Here is a 24269-nt window from a genome sequence, read left to right as displayed (position 1 = left end):
TGTATGACACTGTGTGTGTCAGGCTGGGCAGTGTGGGAAGCTGTGTGCTGTGGGGCATGTTTTTAATGGCATGTTGGGGCATATACAGCGATCGCTGCGGCGATCTAACATGTATCCATATAATGGGATGAAATTGTGTGTGTTTTTATGCACTGTGGAGCGGCGGTTTCGGCGCCAAACGACGCCATTTTACCGGCGCCCGCTCCGGCCGCATGGTTTACATGCACGGCGGCCATTTTCTTGTAGCCTCCATAGGCTTACATAGAGCGCCCTGGCAGCATCACTTCCTTTTTCCTGGAACACCGGTCGAGGCAGCAGCGGGGTCTCCTCAGGTTTTATCCTTCTATTCCTGTTGTCCATTGCCTGTATTCAGTCTGTATATTCCCTGTGGGGGTCTCATTGTGCCTGAGTGTGTGCGGTGGGCTGCGCTTACCGCGCTTGCTGAAAGGGGGCAGTTAACCCTTGGTTGTCTGGCGTACAGGGGCAATGGATTCTCAGGAGGGCAAGTTTCCCACAGTATTGGTGGAAAGCCAGGGGACCGCTGTTTCCCCCCCAGGGGGGGATTTAGCCACTATTGTGGCTGGCCTTGCTGCCCAGGTGCAAATGCTGGTGGCTGCTCAATCTACTAAACGGCCCAGAGTTACTCTGTCCTCCGATTCTGAGGGTGAAGGTGATGGGGCTGTTCTGGCAGGGACCTCCCTATCGGGGTCCCGCTCCTCTCTTGACCTAGTGGGGTCTGAGGTAGAGGCTGAGGTTGAGGGGGTTGATAATTCTCCCCCTGGCTCGCCTGAAGAGCTTGCAATCATGGATGAGTTGATTGCTTCCATTAAGCAGACGCTACGTTTGCAGGACGAAGTGTGTCCCTCCGCTGCCTTGGCGGCTTATGGGACGCAGAGAAAACGCAGGACGCCGCAGGTTTTTCACTGCAATGCTGATTTTCAGCGCGCGGTAAAGGATCAATGGCGCGATCTGCGCAAACCTTTTGCGGTACCAAGTAAATTCAAGCTGCGTTATCCCTTCTCCCCTGCCACTGATGAACGGTGGTGTGTGCCTCCACCAGTGGATCATGCAATTGCGGTTTTGAACAAAGCCACTGCGATTCCTGCAGAGGGATCCCCTGTTTTCCGTGATGCCACGGATAGGAGACTGGAGTCTCTTGCCCGTCATACTTATTCTGTTACGGGTTCTATGCTTAAAGCTCTATTTGCTTCTCTCATGGCGGCCCAGGCGATCGCAAGTTGGACGCAGATGCTTAGGCGCGTCCTAGTGGCCGATTCGGCCTCGGCGGCGACCCTGGACATGGTGGATCAGATCCACCAGGGTGTCATGTATCTGTGTGATGCGGACCTGGACCTGATTCCGTTGGCTGCACGTGTGCACAGCGTGGCGGTGTTGTCTCGTCGCCTGGTTTGGTTGAAATGTTGGTCGGTGGACCAATCTTCACGTAAAACCTTAGCCAATCTGCCTTATGATGGGTCTCGCCTTTTTGGGGAGTCTCTGGATGTGTTGATTAAGGGGATCACCGGGGGTAAGAGCACTCTCTTGCCCCATTTCCCCACGGCTAAGGGGGCTTCTGGGAAGAAGCATGCGAATTTTCGGCCCCCTCAGGGGTCCTTTCGTGCCTTTCGGCCGCACTACAAGGGCAAACCGTTCAAGGGCCAGGGCTCTCAGAAGAAACCCTGGTCTGGGAAACAGAAGTCCGGCCAATCCGGACCTGCGGCCCATAACAGTTCGGCCTGAAGGGGCGCCCTCACCCAGTTTTGGGGTGGGGGGACGCTTGCTCGGTTTTCTTCAGCCCTGGTTGGCCCGTGTGCGGGACAGATGGGTTCTGGAAATCGTTCGATCTGGTTACAAGATCGAGTTTCTCTCTCGGCCAGAGAGCAGATTTTTTCCCTCAAATCTACAACTGTCTCCAGAGCGCCTGCGGGATCTGCACCTGGCGGTGCGGGACCTGAGGGCTCAGGGAGTGGTGGTTCCGGTGCCTCATCGGGACAGATTTCGGGGGTTTTATTCCAATCTGTTCACCGTGCCCAGAAAGGAGGGCAAGGTTCGTCCAATTCTGGACTTGAAAGCTCTGAACCGCTCTGTGCGGGTTCGCAAGTTCCGCATGGAATCCCTGCGCTCGGTGGTGGCTGCCCTGGTTCCGGGGGAATTCATGGCCTCCATCGATTTGAAGGATGCGTATCTTCACATCCCCATATTCGAGGGTCATCAGAGATACCTTCGATTTGCCATTGCGGAGGATCACTACCAGTTCGTGGCGTTGCCCTTTGGGCTCGCCTCGGCTCCGCGGGTCTTCACCAAGGTGCTGGCACCGGTTCTGGCATTATTGAGAGCCCAGGGCATTTCTGTCCTGGGGTATCTGGACGACATTCTGATTCGGTCTGCGACCAGTCAGGGTCTGGAGAAGGGCCTGTCTGTCGCGATGCAAACTCTGCAGGAGTTCGGTTGGACGATAAATGTTCCAAAGTCGACGCTGAGTCCGTCGGTTCGTCTTCCCTATCTGGGAATGATACTGGACTCGGTGCAGGCGAAGGTCTTCCTGCCGGAAGACAAACTCAGGACTCTTCAGGAGGAAGTCAGGTCCCTCAGGGACGTTCCGAACTCGTCTCTGCGAACGTGTATGAGATGTCTGGGATTGATGGTCTCGGCTTTCGAGGCGATTCCTTTCGCGCAGTTTCACACGCGGGGTCTCCAGGCGGAGATCTTGTCCAAGTGGGACGGGCGACCTCAATCTCTGGATCTTCAGATCTCGTTGAGTCATCGCACCAGGGAAAACCTTCTGTGGTGGCTCCAGTCCCCGTTGGTGTCCGGGGGCAAGTCGTTTCGTCCGATCTCATGGACGATAATCACCACGGATGCCAGCCTGTCGGGCTGGGGTGGTGTTCTGGGCGTTCTGTCCGCCCAGGGGACCTGGTCGGAGGGGGAGTCTTCCCTCCCGATCAACATTCTGGAATTGCGTGCGATAAGGCTCTGTCTTCATCGCTGGACAGACCGGCTGCAGGGCTGCCCGGTTCGGGTGCAGACGGACAATGCCACGGCGGTGGCCTACATCAACCACCAAGGGGGCACCAGGAGTGCCCGAGCGGCTCGAGAAGTGGCCGACATTCTGTCTTGGGCCGAGACTCATGTCCCGGCGATAACGGCGGTTCACATTCCGGGAGTGGAGAACTGGCAGGCGGACTATCTGAGTCGCCAGACCCTGGATCAGGGGGAATGGTCTCTCCATCCGGCTGTCTTCCAGACGTTGTGCGCGAAGTGGGGTCTTCCAGATGTGGACCTGTTCGAGTCTCGCCTCAACAACAAGGTGAAGAGGTTCGTGGCAAGGACGCGCGACCCTCGGGCAGACGCGTCGGACGCGTTAGTGGCCCCGTGGCATTAGTACAGGCTGATGTACGCGTTTCCACCGATTCAGTTGCTGTCCCGGTTCCTTCGCAGGTTACACTCGGAACGCAGCACGGTGATTCTTGTGGCACCGGACTGGCCTCGCCGGTCCTGGTACGCAGACCTCGTGAATCTGACGGTCGACGCCCCCTGGCGTCTGCCTCTTCGGGACGATCTACTGTCTCAAGGACCGATTTACCATCCTGCTTTACAGTCGCTGGCTTTGACGGCCTGGCTGTTGAGACCGAGGTCCTGAAGGAGAAGGGTCTCTCTCCAGAGGTTGTTCATACCTTGATCAACGCGAGGAAGTCTTCCTCGGGAAAGGTTTATTACCGTACTTGGAAGGCCTATTTTGCCTGGTGTGAGTCCAGGGGGTTTTCCCCCCGCATGTACTCGGTTTCCCGTGTGCTGTCTTTCCTTCAGACGGGTGTCGATCAGCGTTTGGCGCTGGCTACGATAAAGGGTCAGGTGTCTGCGCTGGCCGTTCTGTTTCAACGTCCCGTGGCTTCCAACTCCTTGGTTGGCACTTTTATTCAGGGTGTGCGGCATCTGGTTCCTCCTAGGAGGGATCCTTTGCCCCCTTGGGACTTGAATCTAGTCCTATCTGTGTTACAACGTGCTCCTTTTGAACAGATCAGGGAGATCTCGTTGTCTATGTTGTCCAAAAAGGTCGCCTTTTTGGTGGCGATCACTTCGGCTCGCAGAGTGTCGGAACTGGCGGCTTTGTCCTGCAAGTCTCCGTACCTGGTTGTTCATTTGGATAAGGTGGTCTTGCGACCTAATCCTTCTTTTCTGCCGAAACGAGTTTCGGAATTCCATCTTAACGAGGATATTGTTTTGCCTTCGTTGTGCACGAAGCCTAAACATCCAAAGGAGGTGAGATTGCATTCTCTGGATGTTGTTCGGGCGATTAGGGTTTACCTTAAATCGACTGAGTCTTTTCGAAAGACGGACTCCTTGTTTGTTCTTCCAGAGGGTCCTCGGAAGGGCATGGCGGCTTCCGCCTCTACCATTGCCAAATGGATCAGGCAGACCATTGAACAGGCCTATGCCTTGCAGGGGAAGGTTCCCCCTGTGCCTGTGAAGGCGCACTCTACTAGATCTCTGAGTACGTCTTGGGCCTGTCGTCATGGGGCTTCTGTAGCCCAGGTGTGTAAGGCGGCGACTTGGTCGACCGTACACACTTTCACAAAATTCTACAAAGTAGATGTTCAGGCATCGGCGGATGCTTCCTTTGGCCGCAAGGTTCTTAGTGCGGCTGTTCCCTAGGGTCCCTTGTTGGGGACTCCTGGCTGTTGGGATAAGTTTTGTATCCCCTGGTTTTTTGTCTTTTCCTGGGTTGTTGCTCCTGTTGAGCACTTATTTTTGCTGTTGCCCAGCTGGTTTCCTTCCTTTGGTAAGGTTCCTTTCTTTGATGTGGAGACTGCGTTGCCTTTCGGCGCGGATGCGTTTCCCACCCCTCATGTTTGCACTGCTTTGGGACGTCCCCATATGTGACGAATATGAAGAGGCGGCGACTGTCGGAGGACGTAAGAGAAAACGGAATTTTTGTAAAATCTTAACCTGTAAAATTCCTTTCTCTGAGTCCTCCGACAGTCGCCGCCCCCGCCCCTCTTTTGGGGTTTGAATGTATACTCTACTGCTATTCCACTAAAACTGAGATATGGTTGCAGGAAGTAGGAGGGTATTGACTGAGGGGACCACCCCTTGAGGGTGGGATATGTTAAAGCTTTATTGTTAACATATTCTGTTGCCTAGCTACTCCTTCGGAGCAAAGTCTAATACCCCATATGTGACGAATATGAAGAGGCGGCGACTGTCGGAGGACTCAGAGAAAGGAATTTTACAGGTAAGATTTTACAAAAATTCCGTTTTTTACATTTTCTCAGTTTAAACATTTGTTTTCTATTGTGAATAAAATATGGGTTTATGAGGATGGCATATCATTGCATTCTGTTTTTATGTAGATTTCACCCAACTAACTTTTTGGAATTTGGGGTTTTAGCTTGTTTTGTTTGCAAGTTGCCTTCTGTATGTTTGAAATGTACTAAATTTTATACTGTCTGTTTTGCTTCAGGTTTTGGGTCTTTTGTAGAGAAGACAGTCATGCCATATATTAGTACTACTCCTGCTAAGCTCATCAACCCCTGTACCTCCGATCAGAATTGTACCAGTCCATTCAGTTACAAGAATGTACTCAGCCTCACAAGTAATGGAAACCTTTTCAATGAACTAGTAGGCAAGCAGCAGATCTCTGGTAATTTGGATTCCCCAGAAGGTGGATTTGATGCCATCATGCAAGTCGCTGTGTGTGGTGTAAGTACTAAGGAAAATGTATAGTGCACATTGGAACCAACTATTTCTGCACTTACTTGTGTTATATAAAGGTGACCCACCACTACATCACGCACAATACTTAAGTTCAATGTTTTGAATGATAAACCCACTTGTGCCCTAAATGCATTCAAACCTTCCTACTGCTGAGCGGTATGTGTAAACCCTATAATTGTTCTGCACTTTTGCTTCCTATTGATCTACTAAATTTACCATTGAAAGTATTTTGTTAGATCGGTTTGATAAATGCAAAAAAACACCTGTTGATCCTGCCAGAAATAGTGAGTTCTCAAGTTGACTTGTCTCTCTACATGTGTTATAAGCCCTACACAATTTGCTACAGAACACCCTACACTCCCCACCTCCCTCTATGTTAAGAAGCTGATAACTTACACAGCATAATCCCCTTCTACCTTGTGCCATATGTACTGGTTTTAGTCAGTGCTGCTGTCCCCTTATCCAGCAAGACCATAATATATAAAACAATGGCACTGGTAATCCTTCTGCTTAGCCTTCTCACACCGCCATGGTGGCATTGCTACACACACACACAGAAGAGAGTGACAGTTTCATGTTTCTATAAGCATTTCAACATTGCTTTTTTTCTGTCATGAAAACATGTCCTTCATTTTAGGATCACATTGGATGGAGGAATGTCACACGTTTGTTGGTGTTTTCTACGGATGCTGGCTTCCATTTTGCTGGTGATGGCAAGTTAGGCGGAATCGTTCTGCCAAATGATGGAAAATGTCACATGCAAGACAATATGTACACAATGAGCCATTATTATGTGAGTCTGCAGATATCTTTTTGATCATTTTAATTCCTTTTAGACAGTGCTATTTGTAAGAGTTTAATTATCAATCTTATAAAAATTGGATATATTTCTTATTGCCCCGTATCTGAAAGATATTAATTGTAAAGCTAATACTTCTAATTTATTTTCAAGGCATATAAACACTTATTGCACAGCACAAGATACAGAAGCTATTGGCATTTCCATATAATAAAGCTTAAATTCCAATGCAAAAATTAAGGTTTTTTTATTAGTTTAGTTAAGTAAAAGTGTTTCTGCAAAGAAACCGAAGACTGTACGGAATATTTTGAGTTAGTGTTACAAGTAGAACTGTAGAAATAGACTCGACAGCCAAGTAACCAAGGACACAAATGGAGACTCTTGGCGAATGCAAGCATGGTAACAACTGATGGGGACTTTGATAACATGTCGCCCTAGTTAAGGCCATGGCACATGTAGGTGAATGAAACCAACTATCCTGAAGCAATAGAGGAATTGAAGGGGAGTAGAAGGAAGTAGAGGGAAAAAGGGGTGGAGGGGTTTGGAGGCACTCTGAACCGTAGTGTGTGATCCTTGTCTAGGTCTGGCCAGTAAATCAAAGGTTGAGGGGACAACCATCAAAATTCTCATGTCATACTCCTAGTACCATGTCATTTTTGCTGTGAGCTTCTCAATGACAAGGCAAAAATGAACTTTTTCTGTTCTGTGTACAGCTGCTGAGTGCAACCTTTTCCCTGTGTTTTTTTTCATTATGTTGTGGGATGATTGCAGCTTGTTGCTTCTAGATTACTGTCCAGGTCAGCTGTGTGAAGCTGGCGCTCAAATTTGCTACCAAAATCTTACTGCCAATCCATATTATGGTCATGCATCAGTGATGTTTAGGTCTGTGGTGGAGGAAATGGGAAGAACTCTTAGATACTTGTAGAACTTATCCCTTTTGAAAGTGAATAATAGCGTACAGTGGAGAAAAAGTCTAGAACGGGGGTCAGCAACCTGTGGATCGTGGACAGGTGACTGGTAGATCGCAGTCTGGGCTTGCTGACCCACCATTTCAGAGCAACATACAGAGTGCAATGCAGAGGGACTACTTGCAAAGTTGGGGCTGTAGTAGGGGGAAAGAATCATATAAGCTGATGCCTCCTATGAAGTGCTGGCTCCTGTCCCATGCTGAGTAATACCGATTGCACTACATCTCTTATCCTGGCTAGCGGTCATCAGAGTGCAGCCAGCAGCAGGAAAGACGACATCTTCAGGTCACTGTGAAGCAATACACTGGGCATAATAGTATAGGGCTGCTTTCACACTGATGTGCTGCTGTTTACCCACACTGAGGGTGCAATGCAGTGAACCTGCAGCTTTCCTGCGGGTTTGCTGCTCTTAGCCGTAGACTTCTACTCTATCCTGTGGGTTTGCTGCACTTTCTGAAAGTGCACCATGCCTGCAGGATATAAAAGAAGTCTATGGCAAAGTGCAGCTAACACAGGAAAGCTGCAGATGCACTGCGCTGCACCCGCCGTGTGGGTAAGCTGTAGCACATCAGTGTGAAAGCAGCCTTATAGGGGGTTTAGAACAGTGAGAGTTCATTGAGAGAGTGCAGAGTGGCCCCATTTACTTGAATGGGTCATGATTGGCAGCCGGTAGCACCCATCAAAAGAAACAGGGGACTGAATTCCTGCTGCGCCATTTGTACACCTTTGGCTGCTGCCTCAGCAGTTAAAGGAGGTAGGGATTGGGGGCGTTAAAACTGTGACTTAACTGCAGGGTTTTATCACCCCCCCCCCCCAACTTTACTTTGAGCCCTAAGGGTGCCAGTGTGGCTGCAGAATGCAACTAAGGGCTCATTCACAAGTGCAGCAGATACTGCTGCTTTTCTGAAATGCGATTTTGAGTGTGTTTGACAGGTAGTGACGAGGCGATGTGTTGCCGCCTCATCACCTGGTTAAAACCCATGATTGCCATGGGATTGCAACACAGTACGGCAATTAAAGGGTTAAATCCGATGAGGAGGCGACACAGTGCACGGTGATCTCTGACTTCTCCCATGTTATTCAGGTAGAACTCCACCTCTTTAAGGCTGTCAATCCCTGGTCTGGAATGTATGTCTGAATTCTAGATCCTTGCAGCATTTCCTGTAATAACATAGGAAAAAAGAAATAAAAATGTGTGTATGTATATATGCAGGCTATTACAGTTACCAAAATATTAGATACTGTACTCTAATACTGTTTCATATGTGCATTCACAGGACTACCCATCAATTGCTCATTTGGTCCAGAAGCTAAGTGAAAACAACATACAGACAATCTTTGCTGTTACTGAGGAATTTCAGGCTGTTTACAAGGTATGTGAAGTGTGTGTGTGTGTTTTTTTTTTTTTTTGAGGGGGGGTGTGTATGGTGTCTTTATAAAAAAAAAAAAAAAAAAGGTGTGTGTGTGTGTATATATAATATATATACAGTGCAGACCAAGAGTTTGGACACACCTTCTCATTCAAGGAGTTTTCTTTATTTTCATGGCAATGAAAATTGTAGATTCACACTGAAGGCATTAAAACTATGAATTAACAGATGTGGAATTATATACATTAACAAAAAAGTGTGAAACAACTGAAAATTTGTCATATTCTAGGTTCTTCAAAGTAGCCACCTTTTTGCTTTGATTACTGCTTTGTACACTCTTTGCATTCTTTTGATGAGCTTCAAGAGGTAGTCACCTGAAATGGTCTTCCAACAGTCTTGAAGGAGTTCCCAGAGATGCTTAGCACTTGTTGACCCTTTTGCCTTCACTCTGCGGTCCAGCTCACCCCAAACCATCTCGATTGGGTTCAGGTCCAGTGACTGTGGAGGCCAGGTCATCTGGCGCAGCTCCCCATCACTCTCCTTCTTGGTCAAATAGCCCTTACACCGCCTGGAGGTGTGTTTGGGGTCATTGTCCTGTTGAAAAATAAATGATGGTCCAACTAAACGCAAACCGGATGGAATAGCATGCCGCTGCAAGATGCTGTGGTAGCCATGCTGGTTCAGTATGCCTTCAATTTTGAATAAATCCCCAACAGTGTCACCAGCAAAGCACCCCCACACCATCACACCTCCTCCTCCATGCTTCACAGTGGGAACCAGGCACGTAGAGTCCATCCGTTCACCTTTTCTGCTTCGAACAAAGACACGGGGGTTGGAACCAAAGATCTCCAATTTGGACTCCTCAGACCAAAGCACAGATTTCCACTGGTCTAATGTCCGTTCCTTGTGTTCTTTAGCCCAAACAAGTCTCTTCTGCCACTCGTTTTCCTGTACTTAGCTGCTTTTTTCTTGCCATAATACAAATTCTAACCAGGGCCATCTTTATTCTTGATTGGACCCTGGGCAAAAATTTTCTTGGGCCCTCTTGAATCCACTTATCAACTATTTGGGGGCTCAAGGGGCAGCTGCTTTGGGCCCCACAACAATGACTAGACCCGGGGCAGCTGCCCCTTTTGCCCTGTGTTAAAGACAGCCCTGATTCTAAAGCCCCGTACACACGTAGTGATTGTCGGCCGAACGATCGGCCGTCTTTTGTCCGGTGCTGTCCTGTCGGTTGAAAAGTGCTAAAGACTGCACACGAATTTTGTCGGCCAACAACAGCCGACTGCAGAAGTGATGTCATGTGATGGTTAACTTTCCGTGTGTTTTTTCTTCTCTGAGCATGCCCAGTCTTGCTCATCTGCTGTATGTCGGCCGAATTCTGTAATGACTGAGGAACAATCGGCCGTTCTGGTGTTGGCCAACAAAAATTTTAAAGCCTGCACACCAGATTCTGTTCGGCCGTAAAGTCAGTCGGTTGTCGGAAGCATCATACTAACAAGCCGATAATTGGCCGATCGGACGTTGGCCGAATATTTACGGCCGACCATCGTTATTACGTGTGTACGGGCCTTAATGCCCCATACACACGTGCAGATTATCTGCAGACTTTTGTCTGCAGACTTACCTTTTCTATGTAGTGCAAGGGCCTGCCGGATTGCATACAAATTGAAAGTGTTTAGGTTTGACCTCATATTATATGGTTTTGGTAAGTCTGCAGATAATCTGCATGTGTGTATGGGGCATAACAGTCTATTCAGTAGGACTATCAGCTGTGTATCCACCTGACTTCTGCACAACACAACTGATGGTCCCAACCTCATTTATAAGGCAAGAAATCACACTTCTTAAACCTTTCAGGTGACTACCTCTTGAAGTGTGACTACAATTTTCATAGTCATGAAAATAAAGAAAACTCTTTGACATGAGAAGGTGTCCAAACTTTTGGTCTGTACTGTGTATGTATGTATGTATGTATATATACTTACTGTATTTATTTATTTTTTAATTTTTTTTTTTCGTGTTTGAGCATCCCAGACAATTGCCCCATAGTATAGTTCTTTTTTATAAATAGTAATTAGTTTTCCTTCTCATTTTTAGGAGCTGAAAAACCTGATCCCCAAATCAGCTGTGGGTACTCTGTCTTCAAACTCTAGTAATGTAATTCAGCTGATCATTGATTCCTACAACGTAAGTACGCACTTCTGACTTTGGCTGATAACTATCTTTGCTTCTGTCTGCTTCCTGTTTTTAAAGCTTTGTGGTACTTATGTAAAAAATTTTGTTTTTGTTTTTTTCTATTTTATATCCAGTCACTGTCTTCAGAGCTTATTCTAGAAAACAGCAAATTACCAGAAGGCGTAACAATTAATTATAAGTCATTCTGTAAGAATGGAGTGATTGGAACAGGAGAGAATGGAAGGAAATGCTCCAATATCTCTTTGGGAGATCAGGTAAGAATTTCCGGAATAGATTTGTATTTCTGCCCATTCATTCCTAAGACTTAAACTGCTAATTTAGTTGAACATTAATATTTAATATTTTCCCTGCATGTTCCTGGGCATTCGGTTCTTTACTATTCTCTGTTCATTTTCTAGAAAGCGATACCCTGACCCTGTCCTTGCATTGTTGTATCACTGCATTACTGACCTCACAAAAGCATAATTGAAACTTGCCATCCAAATTCTGACCGCTTCTAAGCAGACTATAGCAAAGGCCTGGAAATCCCCATCCCCAATCCTCTTAGAAACCAAGATAAGGGTAACCCAAGCTATGATCCTTAGTAAGATCGAGGTAACTATATTGGATAACTTGGCAACCATGGGTGAATCATTTCCTCCCTTCACATTTTGATTACCATGCTCTTGGAACCCCAGCTCTACATATCCTGCTACAGCAGCTGGATTACCCCCCTACATTGGTGCGGAGTTGGCGGCCTGCCCTTTCCCCTTTTTCCCCTCCTTTCCTTCTCCTTTTGCTGCCCCAACAGTTTTTCTTCTTCTCCTGTCTCCCTTTATTTTAATTATTTTTCCTCGCTTTCTGTTCGGGACCTGGTTATGGCTTCACGTGTTTCCACGTAAGTTCTTCCCACTGTCCGCAGCACCTGAAAACTGGTACTTGTCATTCACTCACTATGGGGAGCTTGCCCTCCCCTCACTTCCAATTCTTGATGGATCATGGCATACCGATATCTCTACCACTGTACTCCTCTAAATATTCTGTCGTGTGTGTATGTATATGTATATATATATATATATATATATATTTTTTTTTTATGCATATATTTACAGATAAGCTACATGTTTGTATCATTTGTACTATTTTGATTCTTGTGTAATGTTCTACTTGCAACTTTATAAAATAAAAACTATTAACAAGAAATTAACAGAAATAACACCTTACCGATCATATTGTCATCTCACACACAATAAATCAATGCGTTGAACAGTGACCTAAAATGTTTCTTACTCTGGGAAGAAGGAAGCTGGATTCAAGGCAGCAGATTACAGGACATTATATGATATCTTCTATACACTTAATTTACTCTAAAAGCTCTGCATCACAGTGATATTTGGACAGATTCTTGTATTGTTTGGAAACCTCGCATAAATTGGAATAATTTTTTTTTTTTTTTTTTTTTTTTTTTAGGTTGAATTTGAAATCAGTGTAACTGCTCACAAGTGCCCCAAAAAAGACCACACAGAGTCTATTAAAATTAAGCCATTGGGATTTACTGAGGAAGTTGAGATTCTTTTGAAATTTATCTGTGAATGTGATTGTCAACAAGCGGGAACCCCTGATAGCCCAGAATGCCATTTTGGGAATGGTACATTTGAATGTGGAGCCTGCAGGTACTTGTTTTTGGCTGATCTTTATCTACAAGCTAAAACCTTGTTGATCCATACACAATATTTTATGCTTTATATGTGTTACAAGCATTATGTTCTCATGGTTGTCTTGGCACAATAAATAACATATTCAGCACATCTCTGCACATGCACATTTCACTTCTTAAAAATGCTAAAAGTACAGACAAAATACCTGCTGGGCTGAAAAAGGTCCAGTGTGCTTCTAAATTCCTTGAGTGTTCTAACACAGTGCCTTTGTAGCACTGAAATCCCAAGCAATGGCGTCAGTCCTACCCATCTCTTGGCTGGACAACAGAACATCTCCCCCCTATCTGCACTGTATAGAGCCGTATTCTAGTTCTAAACATGAACTAGCCTAAACATGAGAACATGGGGAAATATGCACATCTTGCAGAGATGTACTAAATGTTCGTTTTTGTTTTTTCATTTTGCCAGAAATAGAAGGGCGTTTAGTAACATTGCCTTGTTTGCAGTTGTTAATCTGTTCTTTTATTTATTGCACACATTTAGAGATATTTATAAATAAGCTGCTATGAAAATGAACATTTATGCTCCTTAGAAGTCGTCTTAGATTTTCTGAGGTTAAATTTCATCATTTTAAATTGTAGTTTCACAAAAAAGAGGCCGACAGTCGCTATTTACCCACACTAGTATGCAAAACTGAAACTGTTGCTTTATTTTCAAATAGACCCAAAGATTACTGATAACATTTTTTGCACATAAATTGATATGCCACTGCTTTAATAAGCGTCCTCCATGCACTTTGCATGTTGCACCTAATAATTTCCCACCCTATTTTTTTTAATCACTTTGTGATCTTGACACTTTGACTGGTGTGTTGGAGATCGTCTAATGAATTCCTCAGACTGACAAACCTGCAGTGATTGTAAAGGTAAAACTTTTTTTTTTAACCAACCATGTTATAGTTACCTGCTCTGTGTAATGGTTTTGCACAGAGCAGCCCCAATCCTTCTCTTCTCAGGTCCCCAGCCAGCACTTCTGGTTCCCCCCAGCTAAGTACCCCTATAGCAAGCTGTTTGCTATGGTGGCACTCATGCAGGCTCACTCCTAAGCTGCGCTTTGTGTCCATTGACACACACACACACACACACACACACACACACACACACACACACACTGGGGCTCAACCCCCACCCCCTGCTTCCTCCTCACTAGCTGTGATTGACAGCAGCAGGAGCCAATGGCTCCCGTTTTCTGTGTCAGAACCAGTGAGAACAGATTGAGCCTCTGCTCTCGTGCACATTTTAACGAGATCTGGCTCAGATAATTAAAAGGGGAGCTGCGCACAGAAGATTTTACCTTAATACAGAGAATGCATTAAGGTAAAAAAATCTAAAAAAGTGCAACGCTATATAACGCTGCACTTTTTTAGATTTATTTTTTACCTTTAATGCATGTCACCACACTTCTGGTAGGGCTGGACTTCTCCTTGGGAGAACTATGTCTCCAGGTTTAAGCCAGTATGTAAGACCAGCCAAATAGTCGCACATAGTGTAAAACCACTTGAAACATATTTATTTAAAAAGTACAGAACACTTACAGAGATCTGCAGGTAAACAGCGTATGTAGCATGGAATGTTTACAGCAGGAAGAAAATGAGCTGAAGCGTTTCTTCATACATGACATCCTTATAGGACTAAAAGCCTTTTCTGATCATTCCTTAAATATATATAATATATATATATATATATATATATATATATATATATTTATTTATTGTAACAGTAATTTACAGCACCTGTGTGCAGCAGCCTCACAGCGGTGCTGAATGCTCATTACGCCATCAAAATGGCTCCCCTGTGCATGTCAAGCCTTGGTTTCACTGAAAAACCCAGCCTTGATCTGGGTGCCGAATCGGCGCATGCTCAGAATGTTCATCATGCTGTCAAATCTGCAGTGGCGTACGTGTAAGACTTCGGTTTCCCTGGAGAAGGGAAATCAAGCCTCAGTCTGGACGTCAAACCGACACACAGCTGGAAACTCCCTCTTCCAGCGGGCGCCCATCCGATTATCCAGCAGGGAGCCGCCTACACATTAGAAAATGTAAACAAAAGCAGTGAGCATTAGGAACAAAGCCTCACACTGACTGAAGCCTATTTGTTTACTGAGGCTCACATAGAAAACATGAACAAAATAATGAATAATATTCATATTATACATAGATATCTATGAATAATGAACCAATATCAATGTTGTAGTGAATAGATTATATAGAAAAAAAATCTATGAATGGATAAAATGTAAATACAAATCACAAAAAAGAGGAATGAATAAAATAATTGTGAACAAAATGGGTATATATAGTATTAATCCCAATTTTAAGAGCTAAATTAAGAAGAATTGATAAATGCATTAATGTCCCACTCTACATTTAACCAATACGGTGAGTAAAAGAATGCATTAAGATAAAAAGCCTTCCTGACTTTACAACTCCTTTAAGAGGGAATATTTACAGCAGTTTAAATATCTGTATGCTTGATGTCAATTTTTGGTCCCAGGAAGCCTTTCTTTTTCTTTATCTTCAGGTTTCCATAGTAGTCTGTGATTTACTATAAACCCACTCATGCCAATAAACAAATATAAGTGCAATATGTATAAATTGAGCTGCTGTTGCAAAACCAACGGTGTGACTGTGAAAAAAACGCAAGAGTGGTATACTCTATGCCAGGGGTCTTCAATCTATGGCCCTCCAGTTGTTCAGGAACTACAGTTCCCATCATGCCATGTCTGTGATTGTCAGAGTTTTACAATGCCTCATGGGATGTGTAGTTCCGCAACAGCTGGAGGGGCCGTAGTTTGAGGATCCCTGATCTATGCGATAAACAGTGCTAGCTCCCAAAAGTGATCAACCCACAAATATGCAATATACAAATAACCAATGCCTTAAAAAAAATATGTGTTAGAACGTTGAATATGGTTAGAAGTATCAACAACGTGTGGTGAGTGGGAATTTTTTCAATATCTCACGGAGGATACCACCATCTTTACTTCCAGGATATACACTCATGACTCATCTAGCCCTAGTGGCAGGAAGATTGCGCCACTTTTTGGTGAAAATCCATGAAGGATTTATTATTTGGACAGTTTTCACTGGCTTGTATTTTTGCGTGCACTGGGTTTATAGGGGTCACTTATTTTTTCATTCATTTTTTTTTTCTTTTCTACACTAGTATTTTACATCCATTTTCAACTTTCATAGCAGTCTGACTTCTCCCCTTTTAAATAGCTTTTGTGGTTTCCCTTACTGCTTGCTGACTACTGAGGGGCATCTTTTTGAGGGTTTATTCGATGTACTGAAACTGTATGCTGTCCACAGACAGCTTTACTAGCTCTATAAACCTTATCTCTCCTGGATTTGTTCTAAACGTACTGTAATATTCAGTCTTGCCCTGTGTGCACTGCAACAGCTTTGAAAGAATCGCAGTAAATGAGTAGATATAGATATTTTATTATTTTTTCCCGCCATTGTGACTGCTGATAAATGGTAAAGCTGAATTTTGACTAATAGCTTTGCCAGCTGTCAAAATACCCAAAGATTGTCTGCATCCTCTTATTTTTGGTGTATGTTGGTTTTTCACACTGGATTCATCTATTCTCAGATGCAATGAGGGTCGTATTGGAAAACAGTGCGAATGCAGCACAGAGCAAGTCAGCAGTGAAGACATGGACGCTCAGTGCAGAAAGGAGAACAGCTCAGAGATCTGCAGTAACAATGGAGACTGTATTTGTGGCCAGTGTGTGTGTAAGAAGAGGGAAAATCCCAATGAGGTCTACTCCGGGAAATACTGCGACTGCGACAATTTCAATTGTGATCGATCAAATGGATTGATTTGTGGAGGTGAGTTTAACACTATATTCACAAACCCTAGGAAAGAACAACCCTGGATACTTAATGATGTATTAAACCCCAAATAATGTAGTTTATTGCAGCTCACCAATCCCTGGTATCTGCTTGTGTTTTTTCTTTTCTGTTTTTTTTTTTTTTCTTCTCTTACTTTGTGATATAGCCAGGTAAGTATGAGGGGTTGCTGGGGAGGCTGCTACACACAGGTTTTTTTTTTTATCCTAGTGCATAGAATGCATTAAGATAAAAACACCTTTTGCCTTTACAACTCCAAGTGCAAAGTTTCTTTTTTTTTCTCCTTGGGTCTGATATGTGTTGCCCACCCCTCAGTTTGACTGTTTTCAGGAATTCCAAAAGTTGGACTTCTGTGTCCCAACCCTTCTCTTTCTGATTATGCTACTAGTATACTGCCTTGCCACCAAACTGAGACCTGCTGGTAGTAGGAGTTCTTCTCGGCTGGCCTAAAAAATTATTTTGGTTTTCCTGTGTATAATCCTTCTGTGGGCAGCATTATATCCTAAAGGGTAAAGACTTCATTGGTCCCTTAATTGATGCTTAGAAAAGAGTTTGACTACAAAAATCCTTTTTTTTTTTTTTTTTTTTTTTTTTTTTTTTTTTTTTGCTCATGCTCCAGAGTGGAAATTGAACAGTTCTTTCTTCATGAGCATGCACTTGTCTGTAGTTGGGCTGTTTCTAAAAGACCCTGCTATCAGGCAGTCTGCCATTTGCCTTGCCTTGCACTTCAGGATGTATCTATTCTCCTAAACAAGCAGTAGCAATAATAGGTAGCTGCAGACAGAAATGGAAAGGTGTTTCTAATTATAAAGTGGCGAATATGGTAGTTGCGTGTGTCCGTGTTCAAACTGGATTCTTCCTAAAAATGTCTTTTGTTACAGGTAATGGAGTCTGCAAATGCAGAGTTTGCGAGTGTTTCCCCAACTTTTCTGGTAGTGCTTGTGATTGCTCAGAAGATAAATCAACATGCATGGCATCTAATGGTCAGCTATGTAATGGAAGAGGAACGTGTGAATGTGGAAGGTGTAAATGTACAGACCCCAAATTCCAGGGACAGACATGTGAGATGTGCCAGACCTGTGTTGGTGTTTGTGCTGAACACAAGTGAGTATTAAGGAAGAGCACATTTGAAAATTAAATAAATTAAATTTAGTTCAGCAAAATCATTGTTTATACTGCTTTTTACCTCTGAAGGGAATCTCTGGTCTATATGTAAATTACATGCACCATGTACATAACTAAGCTTTTTTAGTGCTAAGTTTGCCATTTGCCTGCAGTTACCTACTTCTCTGTGGCTTTCACATCGACTACACTACTGACGCCACAGTTCTGTAATTGTAAATAGGAAGCTTCTGTTGTGACCATTTGAGGTTAAGTCATCTATACATACTTTTTGGATTCACAAAGTTCTGTTTATGGGGAACCTAGGCTTTGGACCTGCACACAGCCATGCCTCTAGTTAGACATGATGGGTGAACTATGGAGGGCGTCCTCCTCCTCCTTTTTGTTGGGAGGGTTTTACAGGTGAACCTTCATCATCCCAGGTTTCAACTCTGATCCTTCGTGCACACTATAGAATGATGGACCAATACTGGCCTCTTATGGACTAGCTCATCTTCCTTTTTTTTTTTCTTTCACAACATTTAGTTATCTTAACAGAGCTGATCTATTTCACAGTGCTTTTTGCTAATGCTTGTTTTGTTTTATTTTCTCCAGGGAATGTGTTCAGTGCAGAGCGTTCCATAAGGGAGAGAAACAACAAGGGTGTGATACGCATTGTTCACATTTCAACCTTACTATGGTGGACAGCCGTGACAAGTTACCTCAGCCAGGACAGGAAGATGCTCTAACACACTGCAAAGAGAAAGATGTAGATGATTGCTGGTTCTACTATACCTACTCTGTAAACTCTAACTCTGAGGTTCATGTGCATGTTGTGAAAGACCCAGGTAATCTAACCTTAGCAGAGTTGCCCCCCCCCCCCCCCCTCCACGTTTACATTTAAAATGATTGGCTAATGAGAATATATCTACTCATCTACTGATTTCCTGTTTTTTTTTAGAGTGTCCCAGTGGCCCTGAAATAGTTCCTATAGTTGCTGGTGTGGTGGCTGGAATTGTACTTATTGGACTGGCATTATTGCTTATATGGAAGCTTCTTATGATTATTCACGACAGAAGAGAGTTTGCCAAATTTGAAAAAGAGAAAATGAATGCCAAATGGGATGCTGTAAGTATTTTTGCCATGAGGGAGGGTGGGTTGTTAGTGTACCATTTTGTGGAGGGTTGCAGTTTTACTGGTAAATACTCTTCCTGGTCACACTGTGATGATTTAACACCCACATCAAAAACCTGCTGCTTTTAACAGAGACCACAGAGGTTCCAATAGTTCTTAGTGATACCAGGCACTGGAAACTGCAGCACAGTTTACCATGCTTGAAAATTCATTGCTGTATGCGGTTTCCCTGCGGCTGTATTTTTGGAATAGGCGCAGGTACCTTTTCCCTACATTACCCATAGGTACAGAAACACGTTTAAATGAATGGGCTGCTGTGCCTGCGCAAACCTGGCTGCTGGGAAACCAGCATAGTGTGAAACTAGCATTATCCCGTGTGTATATTTCTGGTGTGTTCACTGGGGATGTGTAGGAAAATATCCTTTTTTTGATTATCTGGTGAGTGTACTTGGGATGTGTATGGAACTATTCGGTGTGTAATTTTCTGGTCAGCACAAGGACTTGGATTTGAAATTACTAGAAGTAAAATAAACATAAGTTCATCCACTTATCATTATCTCCTCCTTTATATCAATATATATTAGACATCTTTTCTAACTACCTCTGCAGTACTTATTAAAGGAGTTGTAAAGTCAGAAGGCTTTTTATCTTAATGTATTCTATTTATTAAGATAAAAAGCCACCTGGGTGTAGCAGCCTTCCCAGCACCCCCATCTCTCTCCAGCGATGTCCAAAAGTCCCTCGGCTGTCTGGGACTCTCTCCTCCGATTGGCTGCGACACAGGCATGACATCATTGGCTCCCATGGCTGTCAATCAGTCAGTTAGCCAAACAGGAGAGAGGGTGCTGGGTTGAACGGCAGCTCGGTCTGAAATGACACTCCGAGCTACAGCTCGGCTCGGGTGCCCCCATAGCAAGCTGCTTGCTGTGGGGGCACTTGATAAGAGGGAGGGGCCAAGAGCAGCAGCGAGGGACCCGAGAAGAGGAGGATCCAGGCTGCCCTGTGCAAAACCAACTGCACAGAGGTGGTAAGTATAACATGTTTGTTATTTAAAAAAAAAAAGACTTTACAATTACTTTAATGTCCCTATTTCTGGTAAAGTGGTAGTAAACCCACATTTTGATTTTTACCCACAGGTAAGCCTATAGTAATAAAGCTTACCTGTAGGCAAAATGAATATCTATATGTAGATATTCTAGCAAGCAGCAGCCAGTGACGTCATTGGTGCATGCGCTCTGAAGGAAAGGCATACTCATGCCGTTACTTCAGAGCTGTGTACCATGCCAATACTCTCCCGTGCATGCGCAGGAGTGACTTCATCGCGGCTCGGCCATTCAAGCCATAGGAGCCCTCGAGCCAGAAAGGAAGACCGGGTAAAAATAGAAGCCTCTGCGGCGGTGATAGCACACCGCTGGAGGGCTTTGTTTCAAGGTAAGTCTTTCATAATGTGCTAGTATGTTACGCATACTAGTACATTATGATAGTGCCTTGCAGGAGGAAATGCTTTTTTTTTTTTTTTTTTTTATCCAAAAGTTTACTGCCACTGTAAGGTGTACAGCCTTTGTGGTTATGCTTTGATTATAATAATGCATTTTATTACAGAAATGGGTGTGTTTTTGAAAGAGTAAAGCAGTGTATTTAAATGGTTCCCTACTCTCTCTTTAAATTAAAGATAACACCCTAAGTGAGACTGTTTTGAAAATGTTTACACTCAAAAATATTAGAGGGCAATGTGTGACTCAGACCAACTGCACACCCATCTGTGCTTAGACAGGATAGGGAGCTCCAGTCCCATAGATAGCTATGTTTCTGCAGGAGAATCTGTCATGAGAGGATGGTAAATCAATGCTAGAGTTAAAGATTTTTTATATATGTTTTATTGCAAAGTAGTGTCAGCTGGGATGAAAGCAATGAATCTTATTTGTGAACTTACTGCAAATTCTTAAAAGTTGCTCAAGTGTGTTCCCCATCACAGATATGATTCAGGTATCAAATATTTTATATGGCATTTGACAAGATTGCCCATAGAATGTCAGTACTCTAAGGAATACTGATATTTCCAGATTTCCCAGTTTAGAAGACACTGCTGCTTGGAGCAGAAAAGGGAGGGTTGGGGTCTCCAGGGGAAGATTTTCACTGTAGTACCCCGAAGAGCCATATCACACCAGCAGATTTGTAACCGCTACATCCCTCCTTTATTTTTCTCTCCTGATCTGTAGCTAGCTTTAGAGTTGCTGTAGCTACAATACTGTTGTATGCTGCTATAAAAATGGCTGGTGTGCTATGATCATTAGTCGCTGCAACGGATAATGTGAATTTACTGAAGCTGGCCATTCTGTAAGTAGCTTCAACTGTACATCGCTCAGCACCTGACCTATACATCTCTAGAATTGCTATGGCAGGCTTCATTAACTGGCCTACTTTTAGAAAGCCAGGGAGAGCATTTCAGGAGCTGCAACATAGTGGTTCATGTGTAAGCCAGTTGGTAGATAAACCTTCCCAAAGCTGCACTTTTGATGGAATTGATAAACTTGTAAAATGGCTGATAAGAAGTCGATTATAGCTTACTTCTAGGCAGAGGTGCTGAGGAATGGAGGGGATCCCAATCTCTTTCCTCCCAGGATATTGGTGTTGAGCTTCTGTAGATGTCAGTTTGTTCTTATACATGGGATTGGCAGTGTATAGAGCTTATAGCTGGAATATTTCTCGTAGCTACTAGCTTTTCCAGATACTTTAGGCCAGAAGTTTCCTTTCTACATAGCTGTCCTGTTAGATGTATTTCAGATTTCACCTGCTTTTCAGTCACTGTCCAGACCTTTGTCAGACTATGTGTGTGAACCTTTTTCTCTGTGGATTCATTTCTCCAGCAAGAGAATCCTATTTACAAGAGTCCTATTAATAATTTCAAGAACCCAAACTATGGACACAAAGCCGCTCTCTGATTCTCAGTTTGTATTTCCTTTTTTCTTTCTTCTTTCTGCTTCCTTCATGCATGCTCCTTGTCCTGCCTCTTAACACTGTCATTGTGTGCTGGAAACTGCAGTGTGAAGTGTTCCTGTATACAAGTGATCTGACATGGGTGGTTTAAATGTGGCTAAATATTAATTAAGCACTTCAATCCAAACTGTTTTAATGTGTAAGGAGAGGAAAACATTTGATTATCCAAATGTTTTTTTTTTATGCATGTTTTCTACATATAGAATTGACTGCCAATTAAAAGTGACACTAACAGAGGTTGGGACAAACTATAGGTGGACCATGTCACACTGGTGATTCTGCCATTGACAACATCTCTGCAGTGGCAGGATTGTTGAAATGCAGCTGCCACTCTTTCTAATAGAAGTTACTCTCAGAACTCAGATGACAGAAGAGTTTTAGCAATTCTGGCAATGGAAATTTCCCTTGGGCAACAGAATCATCACTAGCAGGACACAAGAATAATGCTGGCAGGGGGTCTTTGGGAAGTTATCTTGTCATTAACATTTTTCTTAATTTTCTTTTTAACTATTGCTGCAACTGGTTAAATTGGAGCTCCACTTGTGTGCCTCCTCCCAGGCCCATCCTGCCGTCCCCCCACTGTCATATTCGGCACCTTTTGGAGGGGGTGCGGGTAGCTGGCTTTGACAGGTACCTTCTCCCACTTCAGCTCAGTTAGCCATGGGGAAGTGAGCCGGAAGTTCACCCTCTCTGGCCCTCCCCTCTCCTGGCAGCTGGTCCATTCACAGAGCGATTTGTGCGTGCGCAGTAGGAAACCGGCTGTGAAGCCACATTGCTTCACTGCCGGTTACCCTTAGCCAAAGGCTGATTCAAGAAACACCCCTGGATCCCTGGACAGGTAAGTGCCCTAATAGAAGAAGTCAGCAACTAAAATATTTGTAGCTGCTGACTTTTTTTGAATTTTTTTTTTTTTTTTTTTTGGGTGGGTGGTACTCTTCTTTAAGGACCCCTGATAGCCTTATAGTTGGGGAATTTGTTAATGTACTTTGTTAATGTACTGAATAGTATTTTAAGTATTTACTGCACACAGTATAGAGTACACAAAAAGCAATATTTTTTCACTATATAATTGTTTTTTCCAATATGAACTGTCTGTCGTCAAGAGCAGTCTTTTTAAAGCAGAACTCCAACATTTTAAGCACTTTAAAAAATATGCTGGTTTATGAAGAGGTAAAGTTTAATGAGGTGTATGCCACCTTATTTATTTCTATTTACAGTTTTACTGAGCACCATGACTACAGCTATCGCTGTACCTTTAGTGCTCTGACAGGATGGATGTGCTCAGCCGCACAGCAGCCACACTGCCCACCCCTCCGCTCAGCTGTCCATTAGCATTGTATTTTGAGAATACAAAGCCTTCCCTGACTGGAGGGGTGGGAAGAGCGGCTGCCAAAGACTCTGCAGTTGCTGCATCGGATACCTGAAAGTTCGGTGTCTTGTGGCAGAAGTATAGCTATTCTACTGGTACTCAGTAAAAGTGTAAATATTAAAAAGAAGATTTTAAAAGATAGACGTCAACAAGGTGGCATACTCCTAGTTTGACCTAATCCTTTATAATCCAACAAAGATTTGCAATTCCTTGTGTTCAACTTTAAACACTTGTTAGATGTGGGAAATATTACACTTGTGGGAGTTTGCATATTTTTCAAGAACTGATTTATACTAAAGAAATATATTGCACCTTTATAGTAATGAGTTTACTCTAACAGCTCTGCTTTGTGTTTGATTCCTTTTTAGTCACAGTGTGGTGAGATGGTGCACTGTATGTCGTTTTTTGGCTTCATTTTTACAGTTTTTTTGTGTTTATTTTTTTCGGTGGGAATGGTTTGATTATATCTGCTTCCCTCTGTATTCATATATTTTTCATATTCTCGTAAGGCCTTGTCCTAACTCTTTCTTTTTCACTCTTTCCAGGGTGAAAACCCCATCTACAAGAGTGCAGTAACAACAGTGGTGAATCCTAAATATGAGGGAAAGTGAATGTGATGACGTTTGTGTACAGTCTGCCAGGCTGTATGCAAAGTAGCGTTTTTGTTCTGAACCCACCGCCGATATCTGATGGGTGAATCTGCAGTGCTTTACTGAAACATTACAGTGTTTGACATTCAGATTTTCATATTGTACAGTTTATGTTTAAAAACAAAAAAAAAATCATTCTTGTCAGGTTTTCAAGAAAATGTAACTTGTGCCATTGGACTGTTTAAAAAACAAAAAAACAAAAACAATTTAGACCAGGTAGAGGTTCATCGTCATGGAAGGTCACATTGTGCCTTTTTGACCTCCTACCTCTGTGCAAGCAGATCATTTTCTTGGCTTTTTTTGTTTTGTTCTTGGGTTTTAATTACAGGGTTTGCCAATGCAAGTATTACACTTCTGCTTCACAGGGAAAATCGGGGTTGGAATTTACAGACTAGCCAATATTAATGCGATGCATAC

The 24269-nt window shown here is 43.6% G+C and overlaps 1 protein-coding gene across 2 annotated transcripts in view; it reads left to right on the top strand.

The window, feature by feature from the left end:
- Positions 1 to 24018, top strand: part of LOC309555355 (integrin beta-1-A) — a 74174-nt gene extending 50156 nt beyond the window's left edge. The window contains exons 6-17 of one of the 2 annotated variants that reach the window (XM_082257320.1): positions 5462 to 5700; positions 6353 to 6508; positions 8760 to 8855; positions 10953 to 11042; positions 11165 to 11305; positions 12501 to 12703; positions 16342 to 16580; positions 17483 to 17705; positions 18318 to 18550; positions 18664 to 18830; positions 21704 to 21784; positions 23748 to 24018. In XM_082257320.1, coding sequence (XP_082113446.1) covers positions 5462 to 5700; positions 6353 to 6508; positions 8760 to 8855; positions 10953 to 11042; positions 11165 to 11305; positions 12501 to 12703; positions 16342 to 16580; positions 17483 to 17705; positions 18318 to 18550; positions 18664 to 18830; positions 21704 to 21778 — 1862 coding nt within the window. In that variant the 3' untranslated portion in view covers positions 21779 to 21784; positions 23748 to 24018. The remainder of the gene's footprint in view (positions 1 to 5461; positions 5701 to 6352; positions 6509 to 8759; positions 8856 to 10952; positions 11043 to 11164; positions 11306 to 12500; positions 12704 to 16341; positions 16581 to 17482; positions 17706 to 18317; positions 18551 to 18663; positions 18831 to 21703; positions 21785 to 23747) is intronic. The other variant, XM_082257321.1, reaches the window with a different exon arrangement.
- Positions 24019 to 24269: the final 251 nt, after the last annotated feature.

This window comes from Pelophylax lessonae (genome assembly GCF_965119305.1).
Source record: "Pelophylax lessonae genome assembly, chromosome: 5".
NCBI classification, from domain to species: domain Eukaryota; kingdom Metazoa; phylum Chordata; class Amphibia; order Anura; family Ranidae; genus Pelophylax; species Pelophylax lessonae.
The sequence above is the reverse complement of the archived record's forward strand: the minus strand, read 5'-3'. Positions and strand labels throughout refer to the sequence as shown.